Genomic DNA, 16,091 nt, shown 5'->3' on the forward strand with positions numbered 1-16,091 from the left:
GAGTAGGTTCTTCGAAACCAGGACGATCGTGCGCGGGTCCGATGGTAAGGTTTCAATCTATATTACTGTGTCGTCTAGGTACTGCTCTGCTGCCCTGCGTTGTATCTGACTCGGCCTGCAATATACTGACTTCCTCCGTCCCTGCTTCATTAAGTTACAATCTTCATGTGGACCGACTTGGCCCTCGTGAGCTGGTCGTATCCTATATCGCAGCAAACATCAGACGTGCGCGTACATGAAGGCTTGGGTTACCGACGTACCGTATTTGCTCAGACTGATGCCCCGCCCGCTGTCCTTTACGCCTGTCCACGCGAGTGCAGGGTCCAGGTAATCAGCCCTGTAACATCGACGGTCAGTCCTCGACGATCCTTTCACTCCATGACCCAGGTTGTGCGAGAGGCAAGAACGATCGAAGAGGGGGAGTGAGACGCACCGGTTGAGGAAAACTGTGCCCGTCTCGAGCTTGTCGACGATATCCAGGAATGCCTTTTCCGAGTCCGGGTTCGCGGCGGCGTTGGTCCAGACGGAGGCAGTGAGCCCGTAGCGCGAGTCGTTCATCAGTGCGATCGCTTCCGCGTCCGAGGAGACCTGTGCATAGGCGAGATCGGTGAAGTAAGGGTCATGATTGGGAAGTAGCGAGGGACAGGGTGGGAGTGAGATTGAGGGCGAAGACAAACCTTTTGGATACCCAGGACGGGGCCGAAGGTTTCTTCTGTCATCACGCTCATACCTGATTACGCAATCTACGGTCAAGGGGAAGGAACATGGATTTACAGGCCAATGATACGTACTATGGTCGACATTGACAAGCACTTGCGCTGCGACGAACGCCGTCCCTCTGTATTGCGGACGCTCAGCATACGGAAGTTTAGTAGGTTAGGGAACTACGCACGGCTTCGCGGCGGGGAATAGGTCTTCAGGGATGAGCGCCTTCGCGCCCGCTTTCACTGTGATTATGTGTGATGAGATGTGTGGGGGCAGGGAGGTGAAGCAGCCTGTAGAGACGCACGCACCGGCATCGGCAACTTGTGCCCTGATCTTCTCCGCGCTTGCGACGCTCACGACGGGACCAAGGTTCGTCTCGGGGTGCGTCGGGTCGCCGAGCTTGTATTTCTGTGGCGAGAATGACCGTCATATTGCATTAGACAAGGCATGTAGGCTAGAGAGGAGGGCGGGCGAACCTTGACGAGGTCGACAGCACGAGAGACAAAGTCGTCGTAGATGGATTCGTGGACGTATACGCGCTACAAATCGCGGATTATGACAGGAATCTCGAGGAAGAGACGCAGCGCAAACCTCGATTGCGCAGCAACTCTGGCCCGAGTTGAAGAAAGCACCTGTGATTGTAGGTGGGGCACTGTCAATGATGGAAGGTAGGAGCCAGACAGACCATCGACGACTTCGGGTACGGTATAATCCAAGTCGGCGTCGGCCCTCACGTATGCCGGGTCCTTCCCACCCAACTGGATACCCATAGTTCATTCAGCGACTGAGCTCGAAGGACGCTGAAGAGACAGAGTAACCACTCACCTCCAGCGCGACGCCCTTGAACCCCTCCGCAGCGACTGCCGCCCTCTCGACCGCGTGCCCACCCACGACGCTCCCCGTAAAGGACACAAAGTCCACGAGTGGGTGCTGCACGGCGTACGTGGTAAGGCTGGGGGACAGGTGCAGGACCTGGATGACATCGGCGGGGACGCCGGCGCGGGTCAGCGCGAGGGCAAAGCGCTCGGCGGTGAGCGGCGTCTGGGGCGAGGGTTTGAGCAGCACGGAGTTGCCGGCGACCAGGGCGGGCAGGACGGAGTTGATGGAGACGAGGTAGGGGTAGCTGGGCGGGAAGCGTGAATGAGCAGGAGGCCATCCGACCGGGAGGTGAGTACACGACTCACTTCCATGGTGCGATTACGAGGACAACGCCCAAGGGGGTGCGGCGGATGAAGCGCCTGAAGCCGGGCTTGTCGGTGTCCGCGAGGGAGACGTCGCCGAGGGAAGACGGTGCGATGGAGAGCATGTATGCAGCGCGGTCAAGGAGGCCTCGGATCTCGCCCGCACATTGGCTGACTGGCCTGGAAGGTATAAGGTGTAAGAAGAATATTTTCGTACCGCAGGAGCGAGCAGACGCACCTGCCCATCTGCTGCGTCAACTCGAGCGGTATCTCCTCGCTCATCGTCTTGAATTCATCCTACATTCGATCCTCATCAGACTGCTCAGTAATACAGTATACTTTGATACTCACCATAAACCTCTCCCCAATCTTTATCCTTTCCTCGAGGGGCACGAGCCGCCATTTCTTCTGCGCCTCGGAAGACTTGCGGATGGCGGCGTCGAGCTCAGACTGCGAGGGGTACGTCCGCGTTACAAGCGGCTGCTGCGTGTGCGGGCTGATCGTCGTCTGACTTGTTGGCTCCGCCATCGTCGTCGGTGTTCACGAGTCAAGGTCCTGGACCAGCTGTTTATCTTATCAGGAAATCGGACATTGGCTCTCCCGCGCTGCATCAACTGCATTACAGGTCTATGATATCGTTACTGCCGACAACAGACTAGGTACGCGTAGCAAAGGCAGGCATAGTGCGGACAACAGCAGACATCCAGTCCGTCATTCAGAAAAACGTAAACTCGGAAGCAATAATTACGGTCGTTATTTCATGTCAGTGGCACCTCAGTGGTCGCGGGACTTTCTGTACAATCAGTAGTGTGAGCAACGTACAATAAGAGAGGGAATAGGATACACACCTGTACTCGCCCTCGGCCGCGACACTGAGCTCCTCGATCTCGCCCTGCACAGAGGACAGCGCCTCGGCAGCAGCGTTGTGGTACAAGAGCTGTAAAGGGGTCAGGAGGCGGGAAACAATGCTGACTTTGACAGGGGACAACGAACCTGAGCCTTGGTCAGCTCATTGAGATTCTTGATGGGTTCAGGCTACAGAGACAGAGATTAGTACGGGCTAGTCAGTCCAGTAATGGCATCGCTCACGTTCTCCAACACAGTCTTCATAAGCGTGATCGCAACCTCGGTCTTCTGCACGAGGTCATCCTCGGCGTTCTCGACCTCCAACCGTGCCTGCTCCTGCCTCTGCGGACTTGCGCGCTTCAAGCTGCAATCCATCGTTCCACCATCAGCCAGAAACAACAAATCCTGTGCCACTCACGTTTGCTTGGCCGCGTCCAGCTCGAGCCTGCTCGCACGGACCGCCTGGCGCGCCTTCATCGCCACCTCGATGCTCGTGCTCAGCGTCGTCTGCCACGGCTGGAGGAACGCCTGGCGGATCGTCTGGTCCTGCTGCAGCCGCGCCGCGGCGACCTTCTCCCACGCGCCCGCGTACTCGCTCAGCGCCTTGCCAAGCTTGTCTTCCGTGCCCAGCGCGGTCGCGCCGGCCGTGGCAGAGCGGCAAAGGGCATGCGGAAGGGTTTTGTGCTGCGACGGCGGCGGCGCAGAGGGCGAGGGCGTCGGCAGGTTGGTCCCTTTCAGGTTCGTCGCGGCAAAGTTGGTGATGCCGTAGCCGATGGAGGAGGTCAGCTCTGCGAAGGATTCTTGGATTTGAGTCGGGTAGTCGTATGTCTCGCTTTCGTAGACGCGGGTTATCCTAGGGTGGGGCTGTCAATGTTTGCATAGATGGGTAGTGTAATTGTGCGCACTTTAGGAGAGCGAGGTGCGCCTGGCGGAGGGCATCGACGCGGGCTTCGAGGTCCTTGTACTCTGCCTTGCAGCGTCAGCGTCTCTGGCCTTCCAGTAGCAGTTACTCTCACTCACCCTGGGGCAGCTCAGTGATTTCGTCGGGAGCAATCTGGCCCAAACGCTCCCTCGTCGCCTGCACGCTCGAGTTGAAGCCCTTCGTGAGCTTGCTCGCGGACTGGCCGAGGTTGAGCCCCGACAGGCTCGTCTGCAGCTTGTTCCAACCTTCCATCGTCGTTGTGCGTGTCGTTGAGAGTGCAGTGTTTGACGCGCAGCTGCTGTACCCGCGCAGACCGAACCGATGGCTGTGACTGTTTAGGCGAAGACGCGTCACTTGCACTTGCACTCGTCCAGACGCGCGTCCGCCTCTGCTCACTCTCGTCCTCGACCGCCATGGCTTCCGCGTCTGTCTACAATCCAGTCGGCTTTGACTTTTCTAACCAAGTCCGGTGAGAACGACTGGCAACCCCTTGGCTTGCTCATTGCTTAATGCGTGATACAGAAACCAGTTCCTCCAGGAGAAGGGCCTGCCCCTTCCCAAAGCCACTAGTACCGGTACCACCATCGTCGGCTGCCTTTTCAAAGATGGCATCGTGCTAGGGGCCGATACTCGCGCCACCGAGGGGCCCATCGTCGCGGACAAGAACTGCGAGAAGGTGCGCGCCCTCCCCCGTACCGCTCGAACGACCTATAACGTCCGACCCTCCCAGTAGATACATTACATCACCGACTCAATACGCTGCTGTGGTGCGGGAACGGCAGCCGATACCGAATTTACGACCGCCCTCATCTCGTCCAACATGGAGCTGCACGCGCTCTCGACCGGGCGCAAGCCCCGCGTCGTCACCGCCATGACCATGCTCAAGCAGATGCTCTTCCGGTGCGTGTCCATCGTTCACCCCGCCTAGCCCTACGGGGAGCTGACGTCTGCACAGGTATCAGGGCCACGTCGGCGCTGCGCTCGTGCTCGGCGGCGTAGACGCGACCGGCCCCCACCTCTTCACCATCCACCCCCACGGTTCGACGGACAAGCTGCCCTACGTTACAATGGGCTCTGGTTCTCTTGCAGCCATGGCCGTCTTTGAGTCTGCATGGAAACCCAACATGACCGTGCGTCCCAGCCTTGCCTCCCAGACTCTAACTAACTCCAGTGCAGCGCGAAGAAGCTCTCGACCTCGTCCGGGACGCCATCTTCGCCGGTATCTTCAACGATCTCGGGTCCGGATCGAACGTCGACGCCTGCGTCATCACCGCCTCGCATACCGAGATGCTGCGTAACTTCGTCAAGCCCAACGAGCGAGTCGAGAAGGAGCAGCGATACAAGTTCCGCAGAGGCACAACTGCGTGGAAGAAGGAGAGTATCAAGGACCTGATCGTCAGTGAGGAGATTACGCCTATCGGTGGGCAGGTCGAGGCTATGGATGTGAGCTGAGGGGTCTCTGTGGAGTGTTTTGTACGTTTCTCGATGGCTAATGAAATATCGCGTCAAAATCCGCTATATGCGTTGTTACGCATCATAAGTAATTTCGAATGTCCAAATAAGATGCTGATGTATTGCGTGACTATCATAACAAGGATGGTACCGGTAATGTTGCAGGTGATATCAATGCTACCAATACAGAAATGTCTATAGGTTGAGCGTCAGCTCAATGGGTCTCTTGATCGTACAAGAAAGGACTCACCATCACTCTTCCCGCCGCTAAACCACCTGCCTTGCTCCCTCGCCTTCCGCGCAAAGGGTGTTTCCATCTCTTTGCTCTCTCCTGGAGCATTATCCACCTTCCTCGGGGGGCGCTCGGATACCTTCCTCGCACGGGAGCATAATGCTTCGCTTAGCATTCCCGCGAGAGCTCTGCGTCCCAGCAGACTCGACCTCAAGCCTTGACGACCCGGATGGAGGAACGACCGCCTGAAGCGTATCACCTCGTCGAGCACTTCTTCGTCCCAGAGGTTATCCGAGAGCCCGTCGGACGCGAGGATGAGGATATCGTCGGTCTGCACGGGTATCGTGAATACTTGCGCATCGGCTGGGCGAGTGGAGGATGCGGGGCCGAGCTGCAGAGGCGTATTGAACTATGTCCGACGTCAGTAAGGACGGATGCATAAGATTAAGGAGACAGGACGCACGTTCGACCACATCTCCTCGCTGCGCCACACGACCTCTTCCCCGCGCACGAGCATGCCCATGCAGTCTCCCAAGTGCGCGATCTTGATGACAGGCTCGGGCATCGGCAGGTCCGGCGCAGATATCGACGGCTCGACCCAAGTAGACTTGGAACTACCGGTCGGTTTGCGGGAGGCATAATCTAACACCGCAACGAGGGCCGTCGAGGAGCCGAGGAGGAGCGGCATGGGTTCGGTGGCTGTCGGCGAGAGATCGGGCGGAAGAAGAGGGGAGGGATCGAGTGAGGGTGATTCTCTCGCCCCGTTGGCATCCGTGTCGAATTTTGGTTCGTTTGGAGGTGGGACTGGGGGTATGGTGTGCGCTTTGAGTGCCTTGTCGTAGGCGCGCTCGAGGATCATGAGGACGTCCAAGCCGTCTTCGAAATCTTCAAACGGGTCCTCTGATTCGTCTAGGTATTCGTCTCCGTCTGTCGTGTATGCAGACGTCTCATATGTTTCGCTGAGGTGAGAACAGGGGAAGTCGTACGAGTAAGGGTGGGGTGCGGAGGATGATGGCCGGTGCGAGGGCGGTGGATGACCAGGAGAGAGGTATTGGGGATCAGAGGTGGACGACTCGACTTCTTCCGCACAGTAATGCATGAGCCGGCGTGCAAAGAGGGCACTAGGTGTATCCGGAAGGCCCTTTGTAGCCTGCGCTACGTCTGCAGCCAAGGTACTCGACATCAGTCACGATCGGTGAGGGAATAGGACGACTGACGTACCACAATGCTTTGCCCTGGACCAGCCTCCGACACCATCTGCTACTCCCAAAGCATTGTCCCGCACAAAATACGCATCCTCGCCTATCTGAACGGCCAAATATCCGGAGTCGTGAGACGAGGGTGCGGACTTTGACAAAGGAGGGCCTTGTCGGCCCATATTCGTCTTCGAACGCTTGGGAATCCCATATGCCCCGACATCGAGATGGTACCGCGGCGATTGGCGTTTCACAGATGTCGAGTGTTCTGAGTCAGCTGCAACATATGCACCCGACGAGGGCCCTGCCTTCAGTGACTGGTAAGGGAAAATGGGCGCGTAATGTGACAAGGGATTGTAAGACGATGAAGGATGTGACGATGGGGTAGTAAGAGCGAGCGAAAAGGGAGGATGAGGGCCAGACGACTGAGACTGCGAGTACGGGGTGAGATGCTGATTGGTACCGGAATTATGCTGGAGATTTAGTTGGAGCTCGATTTCCGTTTTGGCCTCGAGTGGCAGCCGGGCAGGAGATACAATGTTCGAGCCCGAGGGTCTCGAGGACGGAGGCGGCGGTTGCGGGGAGTCAAAGAATGAAGGACCATTTCCAGTGTAGAGGGAGCGCGGAGAGGAAGCCGAGTTGGAACGGACACGGGGTGCTTTGCTGGACGAGGGGGCGTTGACAGAGCGCGGGATGACGGGAAACGTCTGGTACAGTCGCTTATGGATCGTCTTCATCGTTGACGCCTGCAGCGCCGCCAGAGTGCGTTCAACGTTGAGCGCAAGTCAAGGCGCTGCTGACACCTCCGCCTCCGGCTTCCCCCGCTCCCAAGTCGTCACTACCGCCGGCATCCTGCGAGCCAATCATATCTGTTCAATATTATCACTGGTTGAATACTGCCTTTTGGCAAAAGATTGTATGGTAGGGATTAGTGTTGCCGGGGTCCGGTTCAGTCCGGTTCAGGGCCAAAATCTGAACTGAACCTTAGGTCTGGCCTTAACCTGAACCTAAGGTCTAGTTCACATCAGGGAAAACCCCCCCAGATGATTAGACGGAATCTCCTGTTTTCAGTTCAAATTATATCTAATTACTGGGAATCAGACCAATTACAATGTTAGTTCTAATTAGACAGCCGACGCTGGCCTCCCGGCACTTTATATCTAATTAGTAAGGATTACAACAGCATAATGTATCATAACAGACCATATGTCAGTAGTTATCCAGTGTTTTATCCCACAAACAAGCACAGATATCAGGATGCAGTAATTTATTCATAAACATAAGGGTACATTGTAGTCTATGCATAGGTCTACAATCACTTACGCCTAACCCTGACTATGCATTTGTCCCCGAAGCACATCCAACGCATGCTCCCGGCGAGGCGACGGACCCATGGAGCGGCGAACGGCAGGTCCACGCAGCACACTGGCAGTGCAGAGTGCAAGGTCGTGTCATGGCCAGAGGATCACCGCTGGACCAAATAGCAAGTGGGGTTGAATTGTTTCTGCAACGAAAAGGGCTCAGGATAGCTATGTGTAGATATAGACAAATGACACACATTATATGAATGGAGTCCATATATACCTAATGATGAGCAAGTGCCTGAATGTCAGGAATGTTTGATTCTTCATCAGAAGATGTAGTATTCACCTTGATACTGATTAACCAAGTCATGATGTCCTACTTGAGCACAGTGAAGCTGCAAATATCATGGTAAGCACGAGATATATCCTGGAGGACACCGGAGACTCATGGGGTAGATGTAGAACCAAGCAAAATCAGCACCTACAGGTGTGTTGCCCTTCAGCCACCATCCCAATACTCCAATCGGAACATCACATAGAACCACTTACCTGCCGGACACGGCAATCCTAGCAATAACGGCTAGTGACTCACCAATGCCAGCATAAATGTCATCCGTAACATATGAGGCCAGCGAATGCCCAACACTGTCCCATCAGCAGTTGCCAGACAACCATCCGTTGAAGCAGCGGGCCCTGGAGGTTAGTACAATGTGTCACCATTGAAGAGCATGAAAGGGGCAACACTGGCATGAGGGGACGGAGGGAAGGTAGTGACAGACTTGGGTGCACATTTACCGAGTAGATTGAAGTGGAGCTTGAAAAAGTGTGTTCAACAACGTCATGTGCACACTCGCGTCTCAGACTCAGAGCCACTGACACAGTGACATGGACACAGACGGGATGACCAAGGCGCGACACACCTGGGCCTCTCATTTGTCTTGTGCTTGTTCCATGTCCCTAAGTTCCTCTTTCCAGTCCCTTCATACCTGCGACATACTCCATCTCTGTTAGCCCCGTGCAGGCCCCCCTGAAAATACCCATAGTTGGTCTGATACCAGTTTTGGTAAAAATCACCCTCAAATGGGTGCCAGGTCTGATACAGTTTTGGTAAAGGACCTGCCGGTGGGATTTATCTTGGATACCAATTTTTGGGTAAAAACAGCCATCCAGAGCAAAGGTCAGGTACTATTTGGGTAACAATTATGGCCACAACAGTGCCACAACTTGCCATAATGATCAGGTGGGAGATTCTTGGATTCTGTATACACCAGTGCACCTTGGAGAGGCTCATAAAGCCCATACATAACTAACTCTGGTATTGCCGCAGGTGCGGGAACCTTTTTTGTGAATGAATAAATATCCTCAAGCCCTCAGGTTGGATACCAATGTTTTGGTAAAAATCACATCTAAGACAAGAGGTTGGATACTTTTCGGGTAAAATGCATCCCAATATGGTAACTTTGGTTTCAGTAAAAATGGGGGGAAAGTTGGTATCTGGTATTAGGCCTCTATAGGTATTTTCAGGGGGCCTCCCCGCCTGCAGCACAAAGGCATGTGCCTGAGTGTCCCTGCCTCCGCATGGTTCAAAGTGCTGCCAATTTAGCTGGATGATGCCCAGGCCCAGGCCACTCATGGTAGGTGTCGTTTCTGCTCTGGATCCGACTCTTCCTTCTAGCTGGTTTCAATGTAAGTAGATACTGAGAATATGTAGGTACAACTGGTACAATGCAGGACTGTTGATATGGACCTATATTCACATTGGTAGGCCATGCCACCGTGTAAGAGCCTTCTGCTGCATTTGTGTACCTAAGGTGGGTTATAAGACCAAATGAAGCATAAATCATCTCTAATTGAGTGTGTTGAAGCACTATTTATTGCAACCACGTACAATTCAGACAGGTTATGTCAATACTATCCATCATTCCCTCTTTGATAAAATTAGTTATTAATTATATCTGATTTGCTCAGGAGGTTTTTCCTGATGCAGTCAGGTTCAAACCCTCCAAAATGACCTCAAATGACCTCAAAAGGCCCTTATTTGGCAATTGGGGTAAGTGTTCACCCCTCCTTGACCACTCTGAACCTGAAACAAGGTCCAGTTCGGCCCCTGCCTGAACCTTGAACCTGAACCCAGGTTCGGTTTAGGTTCAGAACTGAACCACACACAGCAAGGGGAGCAAGCAAGTCAGAGTGGTGTTCTGGGTCCAATGGCCAAGGTACTTGCGGCAAGTGCCATGGATAGTCAGACTTAGTTGCAGAGCCAGCAAGCATGGTGACATGGAACCTGTAGCACCACCACCATCCTGACCATCAAATTGCAGTTAACCCAACCCGTTACACCCATTGTGCTGATGCCCTGGCTCAGTATCATGCATAAGCAGTTGTATCCTGCCTGTGGTGTCCCTTCTTGTGTGTAGCAGCCACCCACCCACGTGTTGTGGTCGACAGTACATTCATTTGGCTGCCTGAGCAGGAGACCCCTTTTGACTTGTGCTCACCCTTTGCCTAGGCACAAACTCACCCAGTCAGTCTGAATATGGCTCTGCCCATCCCACCACAGTATATCATCCTGCCTCCCTACCCTGTTGCTGCCAGACATCATTCCTTTCATCGGTTGTGCCTATCCCCCCTGTGAGAACTGGTTTCCTCCATGAGCTGGAATGGTCTGCTATGGAAATCGACTGCTCACCAGAGATGTGCGGACTCTCCTGGCTAAAGACAGGTATCATTCTGCCCTCATTCTAGAGAGAAGGAATTCATAACAGTGCATTGATGTAGGGTGGTCAAGGCACCGGCCAAGCAGCTGGCCCCTTGAATGGAGGCGGAATAAATCGTGAACTCAATTGTGACTACCTTTGACTCTTGCTGTGCTAGTGGATGCAGGTGATGCAGCTCATAATCTCTGTGGGACACCTTGAGTCCTCACCGGTTGGACAGTTCATTGCTTGGGATTGGATTACCCAGCTGGTGTGTCAGCAACAGCACATTTGACCTGGGCTGTGGTCCCCATGGTTACTTCTGCGTGTCTCGGTCAATCTCCTCCAGCACTGCAGACAACAGTGACAGCATGAATTTTGCCATTTTGCCTATTAATCTGCTTGAGACCTGCTGAGGAGTCTGTGACATCGGATCCTGTGATGTCAACAGCTAGTCCGCTGTTACATCATACTGACCTTCCTGCAGACCTTCTCATGTCATCATGGATGGAAGTCTCCGCCATTTGTATACAAATTACCACTAAAGCTCACTGAACCTTGTGCATTGTAGACCACTTTTAGTACAAGGATTCTTTTTACAAATCTGGCAGATGTTTTGTAGAACTTTCTTGTGGTGTAGGGGGTTGGTTTTGTACAAGTATAGAGGGGGGTTTTGTGTGTGCCGTAGTCATTTGGGGTAATCAGTAGCTGCTTTCTGGGTGATTTGTAAATGATTCGTATTGGAGGTAAAAATTGCACTGACTGTGGATTGAACCAACACCTCCAGGTATGGATTCCTGCTAGTGGTGGTAACCACTTTGCTATTTTGGCTTCCTTTACACTGGTGACTTAGCCCCTTTGACTCTGCACTTGTCCTTTCCATTTCCCATACTGTACAGTTGGTTCCCATGCTCCCAGAAGAGTGAAAATGCCCTCCTGAGTTAAGCTCTCTTCCTTAGCATTAATAGAGCTTGACTCAGCTGGATGCTTGCCAGCTTCCCAGTTGGACAATTTGTGGTCATTGGTACATCATTTGTGGTAGTTTGTACATCATTTTGTGTTAGTTTGTAGATAAATGGTGATGATTTGTACACAATTTGTAGTCATTTGCGAGATTTGTGCAGGATTTGAAGTGGTTTAATGTGGCATATTGGGCCTCCCTTGCATCATTTGTATGGGTACCAAGCAGGTGTTTTATGGTTTTATATAGTTTGTAGAGGTTTGTGGGTTCCTTGTAGTGCTTTGGGGAGGATCTGGGGCACCTTTTGTAGTATTCCCACCTGAATTTGTATCATTTGTAGTATTTGTAAGGGTATTTGTGTACTTTTGTAAATCAAATGGTGAGATTTGTATTCCATTTCTTGGTCTGGTTTGTTGGGTGATAGTTTTACCACCTGCTCCAGAACTGTTTTTTTTTTCATTTTTCACCCAGATGATTGCACTTGTATATTGGCTAAACACCAGGTGCTACACATTCCCTTATCCATGCCTGAACACACATGGAATACCCTCAGGCTATCCCATCCACACCCCATGTTTAGAAGCCAGTGACAATGGTCTTTGGACGTTTTGGATTGGGTGTCAAGCCTAGTACTGTCCCGGGTACTGCCTGCTTGAACATCATGTGGTAATGGGTTGGATCGGGGGAGGTTGGGGTGGGATTATGGTACATGGGGCATAATATGAGATGCTCTACTGAGTGGTCGAAGGATGTAGATATCCCAGAAACTGCTGGGTGGGGTGGATGATGTGTTCAGGGATTGAGTGCTGTACCAGCAGGGGTGGTTGGATCAGGCTGAGATTTGGTACATGTGATTATACATGCTACTATCCCCTGGGGAGAGTGTATTCTAAGCCCTAACACTGAAACCGGTAGGCACTGAGGGTCTGAGCCGGTACTGCCTGGGCTCCAGCTTTCAGTCACTGCTGTTGTTCACCACAGTACTGCAGGACATGGGGGATGGCCAGGACAAGGTCCGCAATTGAAGGGGAATACATAGGGGTGTTGAACTAAGCACTGACTTAGCTGCCAGGTTCTACAACATACCAGAACATACCAGAACTCTCTGGAACATTCTGGTATATTCCACTATTGTACAAGGGCACAGAGCTCATGTGGGTCAGTGACATCATAGGTGGAGCTCAGTGAGATTAGGGATATTCCACGTAGCTTAGTCAGCCTATGGGCCACAGTGTATATAAACCCTGCAGCTCTGCTGCCTAATGAAAAAGGGTCATTCATATGAGCTTTACCAGTAGCTGTAGCATCCACTCAATACAGGTGAGTTGTGTAGGGCACACTGTGCGTGCTGCTGCCTCCATAACTCTTCATCAAGGGGAGTGCTTACCACAATTTGTGAGAGAGTATCATGCATGGATGCTGTGCTATAACAACATGTCTGTGTTTCTTGGCGTGTCCAGTAGTCCATGCATATACATAAGTGACTGTTGACTTAAAATGTGTGCTGATTGTTGTTTGGTGCTTGTACACTATACTACACACTGGGGAGACCCTGTTCAGACCATCCCCCATCCTGGCAGTGGCTCAATGAGGCTCCAGGAAAGTTACAATTGAAAAGCAGTGGCTAATTAACAAGCGGTCAGAAATTCCACAATCTTGAGTAAAAAGAACCCCTATATGGGGTAACCACAGTCCCAGAAGGGTGTAGCATTAGAATCCATCCTTGGTCAGCACAATGCGAAAACTGTTTTGGAGCCAGCAATGAAAAACACATCTAACCATCACTGAATAGTCCTAAGACCTTACATGTGGTTAGGACAAGTCCAATATCCAGTGCTTCCACGGTTGTGGCAGCACAGACCTGGGAATTATTCACCCCATCAGGAAATGATATATACTGATGCAAAGAGCACACAATTTAGGTTCTAATGAGCTATAACATCATTTTACGCCATTTAGGCAAGCACTTATGTAATGTAGTAAGTACTACACATCACACACCATCCCCAATTTTTTCCATATTTCTAGCTATTTTTCCGAATTTTCTGTGGCCCACCCAGCCCCATTGACCAGAATCTATATATACCCTGGTCCTATTTATAGTCACAGAGTGGCCACCATGGGATCCAGCAATATATTCTGATTTCTTGCGATTTTTCCGAATTTGTTTCAGCTACCCATCCATATGTTCTTCCACAATGCTATGTTTTTCTGACATTCTGATATGTTTTCTCCCACCAGCTTATTCCCCCCTTTGGGCTCAGTCCTCCATGGACCACCCAGTCCAACCCTGGTCCCCATGAGATCCAGGGGGTGGCATTATTATGTAGGGCAAGACCCCTTACTGCTGATACTGTAATACACTGGGCAGTAATTACTGCTTTGCATTACAAAAGTGCTACAGATGGCCTCACTGCCCCGCATTCATAAGATTCTATTCAACTGTGTGAAGGGTAAGATCTTTGCAAAGCTTGACATGACTAACTCTTTCTTCTAAACATGCCTGCCCCCGGCAATGTTTCCTATGCTTGAGGCTCATGATGCTGCAAGGGGGGAGGAATGCTCCTGCTACACACCAAGACCACATGTTCAGAGCTCTATGGAGGTATACTGGCAAAATCTGCCACATATACCTTGACAATATTGCCATCTGGTCGCTGATGATTGAAGACACTGTGAAAATGTTCACCTCATCCTTGAAGCACTATGCATGGCAAGCCTTTTCTGCTCACTTAAGAAGACTGAACTATTCACCACCAAGATTAAGTTCCTAGGACATATTATCCAAGTCTCTGCCTGTGGCATTGATGACCCTCTTACAGAGACTCAGGATTGGCTAAGTCGCTCCGGAGCTCCTGTTCGCGGAGATAAATCACGGAATGGGTCCGTGTACGCCTCGAGGATGCTAGGAAGTCCGGAGCTAAAGAGAGCAATTCTTTAGAGCCCATGGACGCCTAGAGGCATGTGAGCGCTGATAAGCCTCAGGATCATCTGACCCCCGAAAACACGGACTCCGCACATCATACAAGCCCCCCGGAGCTTATTCGACACAGCGCTCTCACGCCTCTAGGCTTCTATGGGCTCTAAAAGACTTTTTTCTATTTCGCTCCGGACTTCCTAACATCCTCGAGGCGTACACGGACCCATTCTGTGATTTATCTCCGCGCACCGAAGCTCCGGAATGACTTAACCAACGCGACTTCTAGCTGAATTAGCTCCGGGACCCGCGGACACTTCTATCGAGGGGCGTCGTCCTCATGCCCACCCTCCAGCACTCACTCCCCCCTCGTTTCTGTCAAGATAGCGAAGGTGCGGACGCATACGAGTCACCATGAGGTCAGCATCAGTCAGCAAGCGGCCGGAGGTAATTAGCACGTGATCGGCGTGTCGCACGGAGTGATGGGACCGCTTGGGTCAGGTGGCGGAGCATTGAGGCGACCTATAGGGGCTGGAAAGAGCAAGTGGGAGCGCAAGAGAGTCGTATGGTGTATGGTATAGCGGAGGAAAGTGCTGAGCAATCCTGTGGGTAGCGGCGTTTATTTGTTATTTATCTCCGAACGGTCGCAAAGCCATTCCTGTAGTATAAGTTGTACAAAGTAGCATACAGAAAAACAAGTTTTCGACTTCACCGTCTCAGAGAATTAACGTTACGATCTCAGCGACCCGAGAAGTTCGAAAGCGTCGAACTTAGCGACTTATAACCGATCCTAGCTTTGCCAATAGGCCTGACTCGTCGAGAGAAATATCTCCGCCATCGATTTAACTAGTTCCGGTGAGGTTCACATAGCGAAACAAAATTAAGCAACTCTTTCTAGCGTCTTCTACTCCCGTGAGCCCGAACCTACACTCGATTCCATGGTTTGCGACTTTGCTTGCGCCGTTTCGGAGATAAATACTCCAGAGCGTCCACTAGTGTTTGTTTCAGGCATCAAGGTTTTTGTTTTATTTTTCTAGGTCTTCCTACGGACTATCCTACGGCGTCTTACTCCTCCTTTCCCCTCGAACTATAAAATACCCCTCAGTTGTCTCGGACCGCCTTCACCCATATCACGGGGTTTAGGTTTATTTCCTTTGGTCCTTGGTGATTGTTGTGTGTCTGTGCATATCAGTGCTGTGTTGAATAAGCTCCGGGGGGCTTGTACAATGCGCTGAGTCCGCGTTTTCGGGGGTCAGACGATCCTGAGGCTTATCAGCAGGATTGCAATCTGCAAAACCAACTACACCACTGGGTGTGATGGTCCGCACAGCCTCTTCCTAGTGTATAGAGTGGTGTACCACCAAGGCACAACAATTCCCACATAATTTAAGTCACTGTGCATGGAGATATAGAGATGCACTATCAGTCTGACCGAAAAACACAAAGATGTTGCTATACCACATGAACCACACATGATATCTTACTGCAAATACTTCTTAGCACCTCTCTAGGTATGCCCATCAATCATCCATCTTGTTATGGGTCATGGTCTCCACTTTTGTATACAAATCCTTGGCCTGTCCCATAGGATGTTGTACAAGGCTAGCAGAAGGTTTTGTATACATCTGAGGGGGGTTTTGTAACTGATTTGCAGATGATTTGTGGATGGTTTGTGGTGT

At 51.9% G+C, this 16,091-nt stretch overlaps 4 protein-coding genes across 4 annotated transcripts; 1 reads left to right on the forward strand and 3 right to left on the reverse strand.

Annotated features, from left to right (window-relative positions):
• Window positions 1-149: 149 nt before the first annotated feature.
• Window positions 150-2,414, reverse strand: GLOTRDRAFT_107263 (uncharacterized protein; the record flags this gene model as incomplete). The annotated part of the gene is made up of 14 exons (XM_007870447.1): window positions 150-202; window positions 261-337; window positions 434-588; window positions 678-730; window positions 792-838; window positions 893-947; window positions 1,014-1,113; window positions 1,182-1,244; window positions 1,297-1,337; window positions 1,391-1,463; window positions 1,531-1,828; window positions 1,890-2,066; window positions 2,125-2,183; window positions 2,238-2,414. The coding sequence occupies 14 exons, from the start codon at window positions 2,412-2,414 to the stop codon at window positions 150-152; spliced, it is 1,428 nt and encodes a 475-aa protein (XP_007868638.1).
• A 56-nt stretch (window positions 2,415-2,470) lies between these two features.
• Window positions 2,471-3,976, reverse strand: GLOTRDRAFT_79287 (uncharacterized protein). The gene is made up of 7 exons (XM_007870291.1): window positions 3,753-3,976; window positions 3,638-3,698; window positions 3,151-3,585; window positions 2,976-3,096; window positions 2,880-2,921; window positions 2,735-2,823; window positions 2,471-2,679 (listed from the first exon to the last, which is right to left on the reverse strand). Exons 1-7 carry the CDS (start codon window positions 3,904-3,906, stop codon window positions 2,661-2,663), a joined length of 921 nt encoding a protein of 306 aa, XP_007868482.1. The 5' UTR covers window positions 3,907-3,976; the 3' UTR covers window positions 2,471-2,660.
• Window positions 3,977-4,067: 91 nt separating this feature from the next.
• Window positions 4,068-5,106, forward strand: GLOTRDRAFT_131475 (uncharacterized protein; the record flags this gene model as incomplete). Its single annotated transcript, XM_007870448.1, has 5 exons — window positions 4,068-4,123; window positions 4,177-4,330; window positions 4,388-4,554; window positions 4,610-4,784; window positions 4,831-5,106. The coding sequence occupies 5 exons, from the start codon at window positions 4,068-4,070 to the stop codon at window positions 5,104-5,106; spliced, it is 828 nt and encodes a 275-aa protein (XP_007868639.1).
• A 209-nt stretch (window positions 5,107-5,315) lies between these two features.
• GLOTRDRAFT_45575 (uncharacterized protein) lies at window positions 5,316-6,026 on the reverse strand (the record flags this gene model as incomplete). The annotated part of the gene is made up of 2 exons (XM_007869984.1): window positions 5,316-5,747; window positions 5,802-6,026. The coding sequence occupies 2 exons, from the start codon at window positions 6,024-6,026 to the stop codon at window positions 5,316-5,318; spliced, it is 657 nt and encodes a 218-aa protein (XP_007868175.1).
• Between the last annotated feature and the right edge of the window lie 10,065 nt (window positions 6,027-16,091).

Source organism: Gloeophyllum trabeum (genome assembly GCF_000344685.1).
Source record: "Gloeophyllum trabeum ATCC 11539 unplaced genomic scaffold GLOTRscaffold_00011, whole genome shotgun sequence".
Classification (NCBI taxonomy): Eukaryota; Fungi; Basidiomycota; class Agaricomycetes; order Gloeophyllales; family Gloeophyllaceae; genus Gloeophyllum; species Gloeophyllum trabeum.

Excerpts from the sequence above, each read along its gene's own strand:
- GLOTRDRAFT_79287 (XM_007870291.1), bottom strand. The coding sequence starts at position 3,906 with ATGGAAGGTTGGAACAAGCTGCAGACGAGCCTGTCGGGGCTCAACCTC. Across the intron at positions 3,586-3,637 it reads GCGCACCTCGCTCTCCTAAA|GATAACCCGCGTCTACGAAA; the intron begins GTGCGCACAATT and ends GCCCCACCCTAG. Across the intron at positions 3,097-3,150 it reads CTGGACGCGGCCAAGCAAAC|CTTGAAGCGCGCAAGTCCGC; the intron begins GTGAGTGGCACA and ends GATGGATTGCAG.